The 20287-nt window shown below is 40.4% G+C and overlaps 2 protein-coding genes across 2 annotated transcripts; both read left to right on the top strand.

Annotated features, from left to right (window-relative positions):
• Positions 1 to 3399: 3399 nt before the first annotated feature.
• On the top strand, positions 3400 to 4359 carry LOC148215202 (olfactory receptor 6X1-like). Its single transcript, XM_088143883.1, has one exon. The coding sequence runs from the start codon at positions 3400 to 3402 to the stop codon at positions 4357 to 4359; it is 960 nt and encodes a 319-aa protein (XP_088000009.1).
• Positions 4360 to 17192: 12833 nt separating this feature from the next.
• LOC103058495 (olfactory receptor 6X1-like) lies at positions 17193 to 18143 on the top strand. The gene has a single exon (XM_007441818.1). The coding sequence runs from the start codon at positions 17193 to 17195 to the stop codon at positions 18141 to 18143; it is 951 nt and encodes a 316-aa protein (XP_007441880.1).
• The last annotated feature ends 2144 nt before the right edge of the window (positions 18144 to 20287 follow it).

The following is a 20287-nucleotide window of genomic DNA, read 5'->3' as shown; positions in this document are numbered from 1 at the left end:
ATAATGAAATGATAGCTTTTTAATGTTCTTAATTGCTTATGAAGATATATCAAATTTCTCATTATTCTATACTGGCAGGATATTGATCTACTTTTTGGGTTCCTTTCTTTCAAACTTTGACCTGTGGGACCTTTGTCTTCCTACTGTAGTTTATTGAAGGAACATCATTGGAGTCACAGGAAAAATCATAATGTGATGTTTGGAAAAATGCAAGAGATGAGTTTCAGTGCTGTCAATGTTTCAGAATACCTTTTAGATTTGATCTGTAACTAAAGGATCATGACCTTGTATGAAAAGTGACTTTCATAGTAAGAAACATGGGGCTTCAATTTTGAGGATGGTAGGGAAGAAAGAGTGGTTTCGCAGAAATGATTGAGAGAAGTTGGCAACTCCCAAAATTCCACACATTTTCTGAGTAGAGCTAGCTCAAGTTGAAGATCCATGGCTGCATATGTCATTAACACTTTTTAACATGTATCAATATTTCTATTTCATAGAAATCCCCCTGCCTTTTATTATTTTTTTTTATCTTTGCATTTATATCAACCTTCCCAATCTGGTGCTATCCCTAAAGCGTAGGCCTGTGACTTCCCTCACTTTATGCCAACATGGGCAAATAGTTCTGGAAACACCTTCTTATAATAAACACCAGACAGCACAGGGCCTTTTCTACCTGTGCTTCCCATCTGATTGTAGTCTGCATTTTGTACGGGTCAGTCTTTTTTGTCTATTTAAGACCTAATGTCAAGAACTATTCCTTCAGTATGATCCCAGAGTTGAAGGGGGCATTTGGGCCATTGAATTTCACCTTCTGCCCCCACTTTGGTGCAACCTAGTCTTTACATAAATACAATCAGGCATGAGGAGACAACCTTCTTAAACACTCATAATCAGGGGAGATATGGGAACACAACATTGAATGCATCATGACCTCATACAATATATAACACAATTATGTACTACAGTTCATTGGATGATAACAACATAATGATTTTGGTGACTTCGAAATGACAACCAAAATGCTGGCTGGGGAATTCTTGTAGTTTCCGAAGTTTAAAAAACACCTCAGAGAAGTGTCAAACTTCTGATTCCCTGAATTATCTTGCCCTTCCCTTCAACACCTGAATGGGATTTCAAATTTGTGAGTCCTGAGGATACCTCAGTAAATGTCTTCACCTTGAATTCCAAGGAAAAATGAATGTGGAAAAAGGGGAAGTGGGAAGAAAATCATTCTTGGAATCATCTCCAGTCAGTTCCTTCACTCTTTTTCTGAGACTTTGAAGACTGTTTATAATGGTCTGTGGGAACGACATTGGGAGACAAGCGGAAGAGATGCTGCCTAGATAATAGTCAGATAAAAGGGGGAGGAGCCTGCTTCTGAATAATGGTCAAAGAAATAAACTTAAAAAGGTCCTCCCAAATGTATCAGTATGTTAAAAGTGACGGTGGGAGTTTAGTATTTCAGAGTTGCACGATTCTGTACACATAGCCTTACAATAAAGTAGAATTATCTTATCTACTCATTGTTTGCTGTCTGGTTTACCTGGGACAGCTGACAGTCTTTAAAGATTTAATAGTATATAGAAGACTCCATTTCCAGGACTGGCACTTGGACTTTTGGTCTAAATAAAACCAGGCATGTTTGACAATGATTCAAAATCCTATCTTCTGGGGATAGTGTATGGATACCTAGAGAAAGAGGGAAAGAAATGTCTCTGGAGATGGTATGTCGACCTTCTGTAGAAAATTAAGCACTACATCAGTGAAGGGTTAACATTTTCTCTTTCTGCAGTGAAAGAGCAGTGTGAATTAAACAAACTAAAAAAGAGTTGCACCACTTATCCTTGTTGGATTATCTCCAGAGGACCTCCAGATCTTGGGATGGCACTTGAATCTGGTCCATATCGGCCTTCAGTATTTTCTAGGTATAGTGCATGGATACTCATGGGAAATTACAGGCAAATATGCTTAGACACTGTATCCCAAGGTTCTCTAGAGAATAAGTAAATCATGTTTCTAGGTTATTTAATGTGAAGGAAAATATTTTTCAAGAACTATACAACTTTTCCCCACAACATGATATATATAATGTTCTTTGGTTCTTCAAAACACTGCCTTGATGAATGGATAGAGAGATGAAGTGAAAGGCATTTGGAGAAGACAAGGCAGGTAATGAAGGAAGAACAAGTCAAGGTAAAGGTGAAGAGATCTTTTGGTCCATGTTTCATAGAAGGAGCACATGGAACAGAGGTTCACTGAAGAAGTAGTGATGACTTACTAGCATACAGACACATTCACCCTCAGAGAGAAATGTCTTGTCTTTTCTGCTTCTACAGCGCTTGATTTACTGACTTCTCCATTCTCTTAATTATGGTATTATAGATCATGTTTCTTACGGTATAGAGATACAGGCAAAGAATCCATGAGGGGAAAAAAGGTTGTGCAGAATTACCTGGGCAGGAAAAGCAGTTCAGCCCATCCATGACTGCTGAGGTCTTGACTTGTTATTTCCAGAAAAGATTGAGTGTGTGGTATGGAAGTGTATTCCTTATGTTTTTTCCTAAAAGGGGAATCACAAAACGCAGGTCATTCTGTGACAGTGGAGAGAAAGGAATTGACCAAGTGTATTTTTCAAATCATGTCTATTGGTGGATGTGTTGGGTGACTGTAAATGAATCCTATTGTCTGTATCAGGTGGGCTTATATTCTTTTTTCTTGAGATTCTCAGATCATATTCTATTTGTTGCACAACATAGTCTTCCATCCTTTTTTTAATCTTTCCCTTTAATATGTATTCAGTAAATCATTCACCACATCTCTCTTCATTCATTCTCAACATCCTCTCTGTGTTCCATGTTATGTATAAATATTCTTTTTTTTAATCATTTTTCTAATACGCTGTATTTTTTTCCCAGTATTTTATTGTTCTCTTCTTTAGTTAAGTAGCAATGTAAAGAGTGTTTTGGCACAGAATTATGGGACTCTGTCATCTCAGATTTCCCAAGTTCACAAGTTCTCATATGTATCAAAATATTTCCCCTCTAGAATACAACTTCCAAAATATGATTATACATAGTCCCCAAATGGCCTCTTATTTTCCAACAGTGGCAAATTTTACCCATCACTCTCCCCTAAAATAATGTTTCTTTTTGTTTGGCTTCATGTTTTGTGGGATTCCAGCCATGGACCATTTGAAATCATATCTGATATTCAAATAGTTATCTGTAAATATCTCACTTAACTACCATAGCTATGGACAACTTTCATTAACTTGGTGTAAAAATCCAGTCTTATGTTCTTTGTGTTCATTTTTCAGTTGTGTTGTCTGAAAAATGTCTGTAGCTATATCTTAATTCAATGAAGATTCCATATTTTCTCTTTTTGTAACAGAAGGGGAACATGAATTTGACCAACTGTACAAGAGCAACTGAATTTATTCTTGTTGGATTGCCAAGGGTTTGGGGAATGGAAGGTGTGATGCACACCGGTATCTTTCTGCTCTACCTCCTGTGTCTGATGGGCAATGGGCTCATCATTGTGATGGTAATCATGGATCACCATCTCCAGAAGCCCATGTATTACTTCCTTAGCAACCTTTCTTTCAAAGACATTGGACACACCACAACATTTATACCCAAGCTGTTGCTCAATTATCTCGCTGCACAGAATTCCATCTGTTTCTATTGCTGTGTAATAGAGTTGTGCTTCTATTTCCTTTTTGGGGTCACGGAATTTTTCATCATCACTTTGATATCCCTGGACAGATACTTAGCCATTTGCCATCCTTTGAGGTATGCCACTATCATGACTTCTGGGGTCTGCCTTAAACTAGCAGTAGCAGCCTGGTTTGGAGGCTTTTTGTCCATTCTTTGTCAGGTAGTAATGATTGCAAACCTACCCTTCTGCACCTCCAACATTATCAATCATTTCTTTTGTGACGTGGGACCTGTGTTGAAGATTGCAGGAGGAGATACACGTCTTATTGAAGCCCTTGGTTTCCTAGTTTCTGTTTTTGTGATCATGTCCTCCCTGCTTTTCACCCTGATTTCTTACCTCTTCATCATCTGCACTATTCTCCGAATGTCTTCAACCACCAGACAGCAGAGGGCCTTCTCCACATGTGCTTCCCATCTCATAGTAGTTAGCATTTTGTATGGGTCAGTGTTTTTTGTCTACTTAAGGCCAACTGTCAAGAACTCTTCCTTCAGCGTAATGAAGGCTGTCTCCATATTGTACACTATGATCACCCCTGTGCTCAATCCTTTCATCTACACCATTAGGAACAATGAAGTGAAAGAGGCTGTGCAGAAAATGATAAGAAGAAAGATTCCTAAATCTCTAAGTATTCCCCTGCGTTAAAAGGAATGGGAAGTGATTCCATTTTCAAACAGATTTCTTGTAGATGAAATGCAAACCTAATCTGTCTTTTGAAGGACTCCTCTATTTGTACGTATTCTGTCAAGTTGGGGAGTGCCAAAAATATCAAACAAGATTGTTGAGATATTTCACCTTGCCCACAAAGAGGGAATCCTTCAGTAAGATTCAAGTGGAAGGCAACATTTTCTTGTCTCTTTAATGTGTGATTTGTTGAGAAGCATATGTAAGTACTGTATAACATAAAATTAGGTACACATGATTGTAATCAAGATAGACTCCTGGGCAGAGTCTAACATGGAATGAGAACCTCTGAATGCATTCACCCTTCATGAAAGAGCTAGCAACTCCTTATTATTCTATAGAGACAGTGATGTTCATGTACTGTCTCAATTACTTTTTTAATATAATTTTTATTGAAGAATTTTGTAGCAAGGTAAAAATAATGCAAGTATTACTAAAGAAACAAAATTAAGAAGAGTGGGGAATAAGTAAGAAAGAATATAGAAATAGAAATGGAAGAAAGATGGAAAGATAGAAAAAAGAAAGAAAAGAAAATATTATAAAGAAGAGGCTTCTGATGTGTTTAACAATGATTATAAATGCATTTATATTTTACCCTCTTTTTCTTAGGCTACATCATACTTTTCTTCTCTCTATAGACTACCCTTTCAAATCTTCAAACCCATAAATCACAAGCTCATTTTTCTCTTTTTTCCAGCAAAAAGTCAATACAGGGTTTCCAGTCACTGATCAATGTAGCTGTTGATCTTTCTCTCATCAAACAAGTTAATTTTGCCATCTCTGCTAGTTCTGTCATCTTCACCAACCATTCCTCTGGTTTTGGCATTTCAGAGTCTTTCCATTTTTGTGCATATAATAACAATATAATGATGATAATAATATAGTTATTAAACAATATAATTATTGTTTAAATATTATATAAATATAATAATTATTAAACAATATAATAATAATAACAGCAATTATATATAAAAATAATCTTCCATGGCTCTTTTTTTATTGACTATCCATTGATCCCAGCAAGAACAGTTCTGGTTTCAGTTGAATGTTGATCTTTAAATTTTTTTGTATCATTATATGTATTTGAACCCAGAAATTTCTGGCTTTTTTACAAATCCACCAAGCATGATAAAATTGCCCTTTATGTCCACATTTCCAGCATAAATTTGAAGTACCTTTATGTATTCCAGACCATTTTTTCTGGAGTCATATACCAATGGCCCATCATTTTATAAAAACCCTCTTTTAAGTTATAACGTATGTAAATTTCAATCCTTTCAACCACACATTTTCCCACTGTTCCATCAGTATACTTTGTCCAAAGTTCTTAACCCCTTTTTTCATGTAGTTTTTCACTTCTTCTTCTTCTGATTCAAATTTCCATAAACGTTTATACATTTTAACAATTACATGTTCATCATTTGTACATTGTTCAACTTCACATTCTGTCTTCAATTCCAAATGTTCTGTTACCTATCTTAAATCTTCCTCTTAACTGCGCATATCAAAACCATTGAAAACTCCGGAGTTTTCCTCTGCAGCCAATTGCTCTCCATGTTCCAGTTCTAAGAACACTCAATAAGTTCACTATTTCTTTTTACTTCTGTTTTTTTCCTGTAAAATGCTTCTTGTGCTGAGACCCATAAAGGCATTTTCAGGCACAGTCTGGGTTGATAACTTTTCTATATTCCCAATATGGCACTTCTAATACAATGATTTCTTAAAATCTACCTTAAGATTAACTTTATTGTACCATAGAAACCCATGACATCTGAACCTCAGATCATGCTCTTCTAATTCTAAGATCCCCTTCATGGATCACTGCCTTGTCGTGGCAAAGGGGCTTGCATAACTCAGTGAAGCCATGAGCTATACCGTGCAGGGCCACCCAAGACGGACAGGTCATGACAGAGAGTTTGACAAAATGTGGTCCACTGGAGAAGGAAATGGCAACCCACTCCGGTATCCTTGCCAAGAAAACCCCATGGACAATGTTAGAAGGCTAAAGATATGACGCCGGAAGATGAGCCCCTCAGGTCGGAAGGTGTCCAATATGCTACTGGGGAAGAGTGGAGGGCAATTCCAAGTAGCTCCAGAAAGAGTGAAACGGCTGGGCCAAAGCCGAAAGGACGTTCAGCCGTGGATGTATCTGGAAGCGAAAAGAAGGTCCGATGCTGTAAAGAACAATATTGTATAGGTACCTGGAATGTACGATGAACGTCGACATCTTGGGAATCAGTGAACTGAAATGGACGGGAATGGGTGAATTTAATTCGGGTGACCATTATATCTACTACTGTGGGCAAGAAACCCTTAGAAGAAATGGAGTTGCACTCGTAGTCAATAAGAGAGTGGGAAAGGCAGTAATGGGGTACAACCTCAAAAACGACAGAATGATCTCAGTGCATATCCAAGGCAAACCATTCAATATCACAGTCATCCAAGTCTATGCCCCAACCACTGATGCTGAAGAAGCTGAAGTTGACCGCTTCTATGAAGACCTACAACACCTTCTAGAACTAGCACCAAAAAAAGATGTCCTTTTCATCATAGGGGATTGGAATGCTAAAGTAGGAAGTCAAGGAGTAATCGGAATAACAGGCAAGTTTGGCCTTGGAGTACAAAATGAAGCAGGGCAAAGGCTAATAGAGTTCTGTCAAGAGAACAAGCTAGTCATAGCAAACACTCTATTCCAACAACACAAGAGATGACTCTACACATGGACATCACCAGATGGTCAATACCGAAACCAGATTTATTACATACTTTGCAGCCAAAGATGGAGAAGCTCTATACAGACAGCAAAAACAAGACCAGGAGCTGACTGTGGCTCAGATCATGAGCTTCTTACTGCAAAATTTAGGCTTAAATTGAAGAATGTAGGGAAAACCACTAGACCACTCAGGTATGACTTAGATCATATTCCTTGTGAGTACACAGTGAAGGTGATGTATAGATTTAGAGGATTAGATTTGGTAGGCAGAGTGCCTGAAGAACTATGGACGGAGGTCTGTAACATTGTACAGGAGGCAGCAACTAAAACCAGCCCAAAGAAAAAGAAATTCAAGAAAGCAAAATGGCTGTCTGATGAGGCTTTACAAATAGCTGTGGAAAGAAGGAATGCGAAAAGCAAGGGTGAAAGGGAAAGATATAAGCAACTGCATGCAGATTTCCAGAGAATAGCAAGGAGAGATAAGAAGGCCTTCTTAAATGAACAATGCAAAGAAATTGAGGAAAACAATAGAATGGGGAAGACTAGAGATCTCTACAAGAAAATTGGAGATATGAAAGGAACGTTTAGTGCAAAGATGGGGATGATAAAGGACAAAAAAGGCAGGGACCTAACAGAAGCAGAAGAGATTAAGAAGAGGTAGCAAGAATACACAAAAGAACTATACAAGAAAGATCTTAATGTCCCTGATGTCCACGCTGGTGTGATCACTGACCTTGAGCCAGACATCCTAGAGAGTGAAGTCAAGTGGGCCTTAGGAAGCATTGCTAACAACAAAGCTAGTGGAGATGACAGTATTCCAGCTGAGTTATTTAAAATACTAAAAGATGATGGTGTTAAAGTGCTGCACTCAATATGCCAGCAAGTTTGGAAAATGCAACAGTGGCCAAAGGATTGGAAAAAGTCAGTTTATGTTCCAATTCCAAAGAAGGGCAATGCCAAAGAATGCTCAAACTATCGCACAATTGCACTCATTTCACATGATAGCAAGGTTATGCTCAAAATCCTACAAGCTAGGCTTCAACAATACATGAACCGAGAACTACCGGATGTACAAGAGGCAGAGGAACTAGAGATCAAATCGCCAACATTCGCTGGATTATGGAGAAAGTACGAGAGTTCCAGAAAAATATCTACTTCTGCTTCATTGATTATGCAAAAGCCTTTGATTGTGTGGATCACAACAAACTGTGGCAAATTCCTAAAGAGATGGGAGTACCAGACCACCTTACCTGTCTCCTGAGAAATCTGTATGAGGGCCAAGAAGCAACAGTTAGAACCGGTCATGGAACAACTGATTGGTTCAAAATAGGGAAAGGTGTACGACAAGGCTGTATACTGTCACCCTGCTTATTTAACCTATATGCAGAGTACATCATGAGAAATGCCAGGCTGGAAGAATCACAAGCCAGAATTAAGATTGCAGGGAGAATCATCAACAACCTCAGATATGCAGACGATACCACCCTAATGGCAGAAAGTGAAGAAGAACTAAAGAGCCTCTTGATGCGGGTGAAAGAGGTGAGTGCGAAAGCTGGCTTGAAACTCAACATTAAAAAAACTAAGATCATGGCATCTGGACCCATCAATTCCTGGCAAATAGAAGGGGTAGAAATGGAAGCAGTAACAGACTTCATTTATTTGGGCTCCAAGATCACCGCAGACGGAGACTGCAGCCATGAAATTAAAAGACGCTTGCTCCTTGGGAGGAAAGCTATGGCAAGCCTAGATAGCATATTAAAAAGCAGAGACATCACCCTGCCGACAAAGATCCGCATAGTCAAAGCTATGGTTTTTCCAGTAGTAATGTATGGCTGTGAGAGCTGAACCATCAAGAAGGCTGAGCGCCGAAGAATTGATGCCTTTGAACTGTGGTGCTGGAGAAGACTCTTGAGAGTCCCCTGGACTGCTAGGAGGTCAAACCAGTCAATCTTAAAGGAAATCAATCCTGATTGCTCATTGGAAGGATCGATAATGAAGCTCAAGCTCTGATACTTTGGTCACCTAATGCGAAGAGAGATCTCTTTGGAGAAGACCCTGATGCTGGGAAAGATTGAAGGCAAAAGGAGAAGAGGACGGCAGAGGATGAGATGGTTAGATAGCATCACTGAAGCAATGAGCATGAAACTGAGCAAACTCAGGGAGGCAGTGAAGGACAGGAAGGCCTGGCGCAATATGGTTCATGGGGTCACGAAGAGTCAGACACGACTTAACGACTAAACAACAACAACAAATTCTAAGATCCTCTGATTTCTCAACAAAAACCATTCTTTCATCCAGACTAAGCAACAGGCTGCAAAATACAATTTCAAATCAGGCTGTCCCAAAACTCTTCATTCCTTTGCATCTTGAAGCATTTTGTATTTAACTGTTGGGTTTTTTCCCTTGCCATACAAACTTAGACATAACTTTCTGCCATTTTTTAAATGGTACATCAGTTGTCATAATAGGTATTGTCTGAAACAAAAGCATCATTCTTGGTAAAATATTCATTTTCAACACAGAAATTCTCCCCAACCATGACTATTGTATTTTTTCCCATCTTAACATGTCCTTTGGGATTTCATTCCATATCTTAATGTAATTATTCTGGTATAATATGCAATTCATGTTAGTCATAGTGATACCCAAGTATTTCACTTTTTTCTCAATCTTAAAATCAGCTTTGATAGGCCTTTGTTCAGAAGTGATGGAAAATTACTTACCCTATTGAAAGTATCAAGGCTTGGAGCTCCAGAATCCATCTCCAAAGCTACAGTATTGTGCTGGTATTCTTTAACAAGTCTACCTTAACCCAGATGGAGAAAGAAGCAGGTTACATGGTAAGTTACAAGTGGAAGGTTTTTTGGTCTTCCTGTGCATTTGTGTGATGATCCCATGATAAAAGGATCGTTGGGAAGCACCTGTGGTCTAGTACTGTAAGGCATAAAACTAGCCATTTACTGCATGGACACTAGCCACCTAGTTGGAATGAGAGCTTTTGATTATAGTTTATTTTTGTGGGAAGGCATACATCTTTCTTATTCCTCTGTATAGACTATAATATTCATTTAGTATCTAGATTACTGTATTTGGAGAAGAGAGTCATGACCATTGTGATGAAGAAATGACAGCCTATTCATTTCAAATTATATTTCATTTCAAGATGTTAATTGGCCTCAGAGTGGAGATTTTTATATAAAAGAGTAGCACTTCCCTCTTATTGCAAATGGGCAAGTAATGTGCCTTGGTGCTGCCAATCATTAGCAATACGCTTTAGATATTGATCTAGACTTTATCATGCAAAGATCGTGCCCTGGCCTGAAAAGGTGCTTTATGAGCTATTGAGTGGTCTCCATCACTCACAGTAGATGAGCAGTTTTCTCTTCTGTTGGATCTGAGGGTGACAGAAAGAAATGGACCTTTCTTGGGTCAAACTGGGTGAACTGTTTGAGCCAATACCGTAAGTTCAACCAACTTTATGAGAGCAGTTCATTGATATTGGAGGGGCATGACCATATATCCCATTTACAAAGCTTCTGCCGGCATCCTTCTTTATTATCAAAGGTTCATAAATTCTCAGTTCTGATGGTACCTTGTCCCTCTTCTCATTTTTCTGTTTAAATTAACTCCACAAACTTGGTGTCCTCCAAGCAAGTTGAATTCAGGCTTTGCAGAATTCTTCCTTCCACATGAGGAATCATTTTTGATGGAAAATCAAACCTGTGATAGTGATGGGGATTTTTCCCCCACAGTTTGGTTCCTTCCAAGTTGGAAATATTTGGAATTCTGTTTCCTGTACTGGAGAAGTTTTTTGTATAATGAATTAAAGCTTTCCCCAAATATAGCCTGTGTACATTGAGTTGACATATCATTTTTGAAAAAGGTTTTTTAAAATAATGTATACTTACCTATTATGTTCATATAATAGATATACTTTTTTATAAAAGATTTTTTGAATCTTGGCTGCTTTTCATATGGGTAATGAGGGATGAACAGGTATTTTTATTTTACCTATTGGTTCAAAGATTCAACATTATGTAAGTATAAATTCAGATGAAGGCTAAATTTGTTTCTTCCCCATCTCTAGGTAATCCCCTGTGAAGATTGGGTGGTGGGTCATTCCATACCAATTGGGACATTACATTTATCATCATGCATTGACCTTGTATCATGATGTGTTTTCAGTAAAGTCCGTTTCCTAAGCCTTGTCTTTGGATTGCAAATCTTGGAAGCTCCCTTAGCTAAATGAGTGTGGTATGGTGGCTGAAGGGTTGGGCTAGGAATGGAGAGGGACAGGTTCAAGTCCCCATTAGACATGGAACCTCACGGGTGAGTTTGGGTCAGACACATACCAGACAGAGACCACTTCTTGTGGGAAAATATTTAAGGGACATAAATCTGACAAGAGATAAATCATTCTTGATATCTTTGTCCTTATGTTCCAGAATAGTACCATTTACAATTAGGATAGGGCATTTGCAGAGCTTTCCAAATCTTTCAGAGGCATGAACTTTCTATGAGAAAAAAGAAAATGAACCTGGAAAATTGTAGGCGTGGGGAACAGAAAAAAGTTTTCTGCAACAGAATCAAATTGTGAATCTTGACCCCTAAAAAGGATCCTTGTATGGGTCACATTTTCAAGGCTATGTATGTTACCATCTTATTTTCCATCTTAACTGACTTACTCCGTGCATTGTAGATCCCACATTTTGTGACCTCCATTCTTAGGCAATATTCTACTGACACAGAATATTGTATCTTAATAAATTGCCAGAATTGGAAGGGGACATATAGGCCATGGAATTCCACCTCCTGCCCCAGTTTGATGCAAGAATCCAAACTTAAGTACCCCAAAGAGATATATGTAGTCTCCAAATAGGTACAACCAGATAGAGGAGACAACCATCTTCAATTCTGATGAATCAAGGGAAGGTGGTGGTGGGACGCAACATTGAAAGCATGATGATCTTAAGACACAATCATGTAGTACACATCATTAGTTGATACCATCATATGCACAGGGCAAGTGATTATTATCTCTTGCCCTGTGCATATGGTAATTATGAACAGATGTGCTGCCTTGGGAATTCTGGGAGTTGAAGTCCACACATCTTAAAGTTGCCAAGTTTGGGAAACACTTCTTGAATTCCATGGAAAAAATGAATGGAGGAAAAAGGGAAATTCAGAAGAAAATCATTCTTGGACATGTTTATTTATTTATTTATTATTTATTATCAAACCTGTATGCCGCCCATCTCCCCCAATGGGTGACTCTGGCGGCTCACAATAATAAAAAAGGGAAAAAAAACACAGGTCCCTCCAACCCTGGGTAAAATCTATAAATAATTAAAAAACATATATTAAAAATATCCTAAAAACCTCCTATAATTTTTTAGCTCTAAAAACCTGCAAGATGCTGGGGGGCGGGGGACAAAACCATCATCCCACCAGCCATCTCCATAGGTGCGGGGGCCCCTCCGGCCCCCAGGCCTTCTGGCAGAGCCAGGATTTGATCCCTTTCCTGAAGGCCATGAAGGAGGGGGCACACCGGACCTCAGGCGGCAAGATGTTCCATAGGGCGGGAGCCACAGCAGAAAAGGCCCTCTGCCTAGACCCCAACAATCAGAATTCCTTGACTGGTGGGGTCTGCAACCTGCCCCTTCTGCTGGACCGAGTGGGGCAGGCTGAAAGGACCAGGGCGAGGCGATTCCTCAGATAACCTGGTCCCGTGCCATGAAGGGCTTTAAAGGTGATGACCAACACCTTGAATTGGACCTGGAAACAAACTGGTAACCAATGGAGCTCACGCAACAGCGGTGTTATATGTGCCCACCAGCTGCAGCTTCCGGATACTCTTCAAGGGTAGCCCCATGTAGAGCGCATTACAGTAGTCCAACCCGGAGGTGACCAGGGCATGAGTGACCGTGCGGAGGTCCTCCCGATCCAGGAAGGGGCATAACTGCCGCACAACACGAAGTCGTGCAAAGGCCCTCCTAGCCACGACTGCCACCTGCTCTTTGAGCAGGAGTTGTGAGTCCAGGAGAACCCCCAGATTATGCACCGGGTCTGTCTGGGGTAGTGCAACCCCGTCAAGAACCAAAGATGACAAAGTCCTAGATCTTGAGGCTCCCCGCATCCACAGCCACTCCGTCTTACCAGGGTTCAGCTGAAGCCTGTTGTCCCCCATCCAGGCCCCCACAGCCTCCAGGCACCACGAGAGGGCAGTCACAGCGTCACTTAAGGCACCTGGGATGGAGATGTATAATTGGATATCATCAGCATACTGATGATACCTCACCCCATGGTGCTGGATGATCTCACCCAACGGTTTCCTGTAGATGTTAAATAGGAACGGTGAAAGCACTGACCCCTGCAGCACCCCACAAAGTAGGGGCCGGGGGCTGGACCTCTCGCTCCCTATCAACACTGATTGGGTTCAGCCTTGGAGAAAGGAGCTGAACCAGCACAACATTGTGCCACCCAGCCCCAACTCCTGCAGCCAACCCAAAAGGATACCATGGTCGATGGTATCGAAAGCCGCCGAGAGGTCAAGAAGAGCAAGGATGGATGCACTCCACCCATCCTGCTCTCCCCAGAGATCATTTAAAAGTGCGACCAATGCTGTTTCTGTCCCATAACCGTCCCTGAATCCTGACTGATAGGGGTCCAGATAATCCATTTCCTCCAGGATCCTCTGAAGCTGCTGCATGATCACCTTTTCCACCAGCTTCCCTAAGAAGGGGAGGTGCGAGACTGGACGAAAATTGTCCAGAAGGGTGGGGTCTAGCAACGGCTTCTTGAGGAGTGGGCGGAACGAAGCCTCTCTGAAAGGCTTCGGAAACACCCCCTCCTGCAAGGATGAATTAACCACTGCCGGAACCCACCCTAAGGTCACCTCCTTGGTAGTCTTAACTAACCAGGAGGGACAAGGATCTAAACAACAGGTGGTTGCACTGACAGCCCCGAGGACCCTGTCCACTTCCTCAGGGGCAACAGGATCAAACCGTTCCCAGATAACTGGGCAAGAACGCTCCCTGGGTAACTCCTCTGGACCTGCTCCATGCTTGGCTTCCAACTGAGAATGGATCTGAGCGATTTTATCCATCAGGTGTTCAGAAAATTCCTCTGCACGACCCTGCAAGTAGTCCTCCACCCCCCCCCCTTTTCCCAGGAGGGCCCGAGTGACCCTAAACAGGGCTGCAGGGCAACACCCTGAGGATGCAATAAGAGCGGAGAAATGTTGACATTTCGCCGCCCTTACCACCACTAGGTAGGCCTTAATAGCAGCTCTAACCCATGTTCGGTCTGATTCATCCCCAGTTTTCCACCAGTGGTGCTCTAGAAGTCTCTTAGCCCTTTTCAGCTCCCTCAACTCCTCCGTGAACCACGGGGAGCGCTGGGGGTGATGGGCCAAGAGAGGACGCACAGGTGCGATCCTGTCCAAGGCCCCAGCCGCCTCCTTATTCCAGGCTGTGCCCAGAGCCTCTGCTGGGCCATGCAGCAAGGCCTCAGGAACAACCCCAAGTTCCCTTTGGAACTCGTGCGGGCCAATCAGTTGTTGGGGATGGACCATTCGAATAGGTCCCACCTCCTTGTGGAGGGGGACAGCATAGGACAATCCCACCACCACCAGGGAGTGATCTGACCATGACAGGGGGGATAATATAAAGTCCCCCACCAGATCACGCTGCCACTGCTCCGACAAGAAAACCATGTCTGGGGTGTGACCACTATCCCTGGTCGGGCCACCGATGACCTGGGACAGGCCCATGGTTTCATGGTAGCCATGAACTCCCGAGCCGCCTCTGAGGCCAACCCCAGGGATGACAGATTAAAGTCCCCCAAGACCATAAGTCTGGGGAACTCCACTGCCAACCCCAAGATGGCCTCCAGCAGCTCAGGCAGGGAGGCTGCTATGCAGCAGGTGGCTGGTACACTAGCAGCACTCCCAACTGATCCTGTGTGCCCAACCTCAGGAACAGGGTCTCACATCCAGCCACTTGTGGAGCAGGGCCCTTGAAGGCCAATAGGGATTCCCTGATAACCACTGCCACTCCCCCTCCCCTGCCCTGGGGTCTCGGCTGGTGCCAAACCCTAAACCCGGCTCGACACAATTCCGAGAGGGCTACTCCCCCCTCTGGTGCCAGCCAGGTCTTGGTGATGCACGCCAGGTCAGCCTGCTCCTCCCCAATAAGGTTATGAATAAGGGGGGCCTTATTATTGACTGACATAATCTCCAATCAGGTCCTTCCTTCTTTTATTGGGACTTTGAACAATCTTTGAAAGATTTACATAATATATTTAAGACTCCATTTCTGGGAATGGTACTTGCAATTGGCCCATATAAAACCAGGCATGAGTCATGCTGATTCAAAATTGTATATGCTGGGCCTAGTCTATGGATACTTATGGGAGTTGAGAGACAATTATTTCTAGAAATTCTATCTCATCCTTCTGTAGAAAATTAAGTGCTGCATCACTAAAGGTTTTGTGTTTTCTCTTTTCGCAATTGCAGAGTTTATCTTTGTTGGATCACATCCAGAGGACCTTCAGAGGACCTCCTACCTTGGGATGGCAATTGAAGTTTGCTCCAAATAATAACAACCTTGACTACATTCTAGGCACATGGACACTCATGGGAAATTAAAAGCAAATATCCTGAGAGACTGTATCCCAAGCTTCTGTTCAGAATCAGTAAATAAACTTCCTATGATGCAATCTGTTATATGTTCTTTAAATGGTAAGGAAAATATTTTTGAAGAAGTCTACAATTTTTTCCCCAACACATGATGCATCATTTTCCAAGGTTCTTTACAACATTGTCTTGCTGAATGGATAGAGAGATGGAGTGAAAGGCACTTGGAGAAACCAAGGCAGGTAATGAAGAAAGAACAAGTCAAGGTAAAGGTGGAGAGATCTTTAGGTTCATGTTTTATAGAACAGCCACATGGGACAGAATGACTTACACAGATCCACCTGCAGAGAGAAACATCTTGGCTTTTCTATTTGTATAGCCTGTGATTTATTTACATCTTCAATATCTAAATTGCAGTATTATTGATCATGTTTCTAGTATAGGGATACAGGCAAAGAATCCATGGGGAAAAAACGTTGCAGAGAATAACTTGGACAGGAAGAGCTGTTAAGCCCATCCATCAACAATAACAAGGAATTGATTTTTTATTTCCACAAAAGACTAGCTTTCTGGGTATGGAAATCTATTCCTTTTGTTTTTTCCTACAAGGGGAAGGACAAAATCCAGGTCATTCTGGGGCAATGAAGAGAACGGATTTGACTTAATGTATTTTTCAAACCATCTCTGTTGGTGGATCCTTTGGGTGACCATAAATGAATCCCATTGTCTGTATCAGGTGGGTTTATATTCCTTTTTCTTGAGATTCTCAGGTAATATTCTCTTTACTGCATAATACAGTCTTCCATCCTTTCATTACTCTTTCCCTATAATTTGGTTTCACTAAATCATTCACCACTTCCCTATTCATTCATTCTCAACCGCCTCACCTCTCTGTTTCCCATGTCATCTATAAACATTCTTCTTTTTCATCATTTTTCTACTATAACAACGTATTTTATTTTTCAGTATTTTACTGCTCTCTTCTTTAGATAAGTAACAACATAAAGAGCCTTTCTGCACAGAGTTATGGGTGTCTGTCACCCTAGAATTCCCAGGTTCCCAAGTTCTAATTTGTATCAAAATATTTCACATCTAGACTACAACTTCCAAAATTGTCATTATACATTGAACAATTCCCAGATTACCTCTTAATTTACAACAGTAGCAAATTTCACACATCACACTTAGCTATAGCAGTTCTTATTAGATTTTGGCCTCATGTTTTGTGGAATTCCAGTGATGTGCCTTTAGAAATCAGAACTCAAATATTTACCTTTAAATGTCTTATTCAACTACATAACTTTCATTAACTAAATGTGAAAATCCAGTCTTATGTTCCCTGTGTTGCAATCACAACCAGAGTATATGAAAAATTTGTTTAGAAATGTAGCTAAATCTTGATTCAATGAAGATTCCATATCTTCTCTTTCTCTAACAGAAGAGAACATGAATTTGACTAACTGTACAAGAGTAACTGAATTTATTCTTGTTGGATTGCCAAGTGCTCAGGGAATGGAAAATATGATACTTGCCTGTGTCCTGCTGCTCTACCTCCTGTGTCTGATGAGCAACGGGCTTATCATTGTGATGGTAATCATGGATCACCACCTTCGGAAGCCCATGTATTTCTTCCTTAGCAACCTTTCTTTCATTGACATTGGGCACACTACAACCTTTATTCCTAAATTGTTCGTCAATTATCTCTCTGCAAACCGTTCCATCTGTTTCTACTGCTGTATGGCACAGTTGTACATTTATTTCCTTTTTGGGGTCACCGCATTTTTTATCATCGCTCTGATATCTTTGGACAGATACATAGCCATTTGCCATCCTTTGAGATATGCCATTATCATGACTCCTGGGTTGTGCCTTAAGCTAGCAGTAGCTGCCTGGTGTGGAAGCTTTTTCTCCATTCTTTATCAGGGAGTAATGATTACAAACCTACCCTATTGTACGTCTAACATTATCAATCATTTCTACTGTGATGTGGGACCTGTGCTGAAGATTGCAGGAGGAGATATACAGGTTATTGAAGCCCTTGGCTTCCTTGTTACTGTGGTTGTGGTAATGTCCTCCCTTCTTTTTACCCTCATTTCTTACCTCTTCATCATCTGCACCATTCTTCGAATGCCTTCAAACACCAGACAGCACAGGGCCTATTCTACGTGTGCTTCTCATCTGATTGCAGTCTGCATTTTGTATGGGTCGGTCTGTTTTGTCTATCTAAGACCTACTGTCAAGAATTCTTCCTTAAGTGTAACCAAGTCTGTTTCTTGGCTGAATACTATGGTTACTCCAGTGCTAAATCCTTTCATTTACACCATTAGGAACAATGAAGTGAAAGAAGCAGTTTGGAAAGTGTTAAGAAAAAAACCTCCTGCTTTCCCCAAAATCTAAACATAGACCTGTTTGGAGAAGCAATCCTGTGCTTCAAGATGAGGAGTGGGAAGACTACGCATCAAAGATATTGTACCATTATTTTAGCTTGCCTAACTCATAAGGATAGAGCAAACAGCCGGTCAAAGCTCATAGCCCAGTGTTTGAACCCATTGCTTCAATCAAGTTTGAATTCCAGAAATGGTTTTTGGTGGAATGATAGCTTTTGAATGTTCTTCATTTACGATGAAAAGATATCAATTTTTTTTATTATTAATTGGTACCGGCAGTAATAATGATCTACTCTGTCAGTTCCTTTGTTTGGAACTTTGACCTGTGAGTTCCATTTCCACTCTTTGGACTTCCTAGTGTAGTTTACAGAAGGAACATCATTGGAATCAGAGAAATAACCAAAATATGATGCTTGTAAAAATGGAAGACACATGTTTTGGTGCTGTCAAATGTTTAGAATACCTTTTAGATACTGACCTGTCACCAAAGGATCATGACCTTTGGTTATGTGAAGAGATAAGATCTGTGATTTCTACAGATTATGTTAAATATTGGGGGCTGAAAGATATTTGTAAACAAGTGGGAAAAAATTGAATCTTTTAGAAAGGTTTGAAATGAATGTTAATCGATGGCTTAAAATTCCTTTAAGTCTATGGGGTAAAGTTAATGCTATTAAAATGAACATTGCCTCTTATTTGTTTCATGTTCTTAGAGGTATTCCTATGTAATATTCAATTGATATTTCCTTTGGATTGAAAAGTTATTTAGGAAATTAATTTCAGTAGGTGGATCACCAAGCTTTTCCTTAGCCAAATCGAGTTTAACATTAGAGGAAGGCAGCTTTAATTTATCTGCTCTGCAAAAATATCATTGAGCCAATATTTGATCAGCCACCTGCTGGAGAATGAAAATATAATGGAATATACCTTACGAGCTAAACTGGGAAATTATTCTCTATTTCCTTTGTGATCATGGATAGTGCTTGGGACAACCAAGAGCAGAAAAAGTGTGCTACTTCCAGGAGTATGACCAATGAGAAATGTTTGGGCCATATTGGGACGTAACGTAAGTTTGGTAACGAGACTCTTTAATATCTGTATCTTTGGTGGTAAATAATTTCATTGGAAAGCTGGGGCAGAAACTGGGATTACAACTTTCAATCAACTACTAGGGAATCACTATTTTAAGGGTATTTCTTGCCTTCAAATTGAATTCCAGTTCACTACAATGGAGGCATCTTCAGCTTAATCATGGTCTAACGGATCAAGATGGACCAAATGCTTTGGCTGCCTTAAAGGCCTCTGAGTTGCTTTCTTTCCAAATGGAATCCACAACAGAAATAAAAACCTATGACATATCTTTTTCAAAAGCTCAAGAATAATTTTAAGGTGGACATTTCTGGGATATTTCATTTATGGACTAAAGAACAGGAATGTCTGATAGAGTCACAGAAATGGCTTCAGGTTCTGAAAAATGTTAAAATGGTATCAACAGATTTGAGATGAAGGTTGATTCAGCCCAAAAATTGACTATAGGGTGCTTAGACTCCCCAAAGAATGCATTTGAAGGGATGGATATTAGATTTCCCATCCTGGAGATGTAAGAATTTTGGAGGCTCACTGACCTAAATGATATAATCATGTCATCGTTTAGTTTCTAAAGTGTATTAATGTATATTAGTAGATATATGGGGAAACCTTTAAATGCAAAAAATGTTCATGTAGTGTTGAATTAGGTACCACAGCTTCAGAAGTTGACTGTTTATCAGGAACTATGGTTGTATCATGCATGGGGGAGAGGGGTGGCAAAAAGAATGATATTAAGAAATTAGAAAAGAGATATTATTCTAGATGTCCAGGAATGGTTGTTGGCAATGGATGATCTCTCTGTTGTGGAGAAGACAATATTCTCCAAATCAAAATTCTCCCAATCAAAGGATGCAGCAATATGGGTTATTAAGGCAGAGATTCTGCGCTACCTTATAATAACTTCTTGTATTGTTCATATTATAGCAGTGAATTCCTTGGTAAACCAGTTTATAAGTATAAAAATAAGTCTATTTATGTCAGGTCTAGCCCAAGGAACTCCAAGAGACAATGTAAATTCAGTTCAGCTATCTTTATTAGCTACAACCTCTAGCAAGAATCTTCCCA

The sequence above is a fragment of the Python bivittatus genome, unplaced genomic scaffold, assembly GCF_059951505.1.
Source record: "Python bivittatus isolate LINGU-HERP-01145 unplaced genomic scaffold, Pbiv_v1 ctg000430_np1212, whole genome shotgun sequence".
Lineage (NCBI taxonomy): Eukaryota > Metazoa > Chordata > Lepidosauria > Squamata > Pythonidae > Python > Python bivittatus.
The sequence above is the reverse complement of the archived record's forward strand: the minus strand, read 5'-3'. Positions and strand labels throughout refer to the sequence as shown.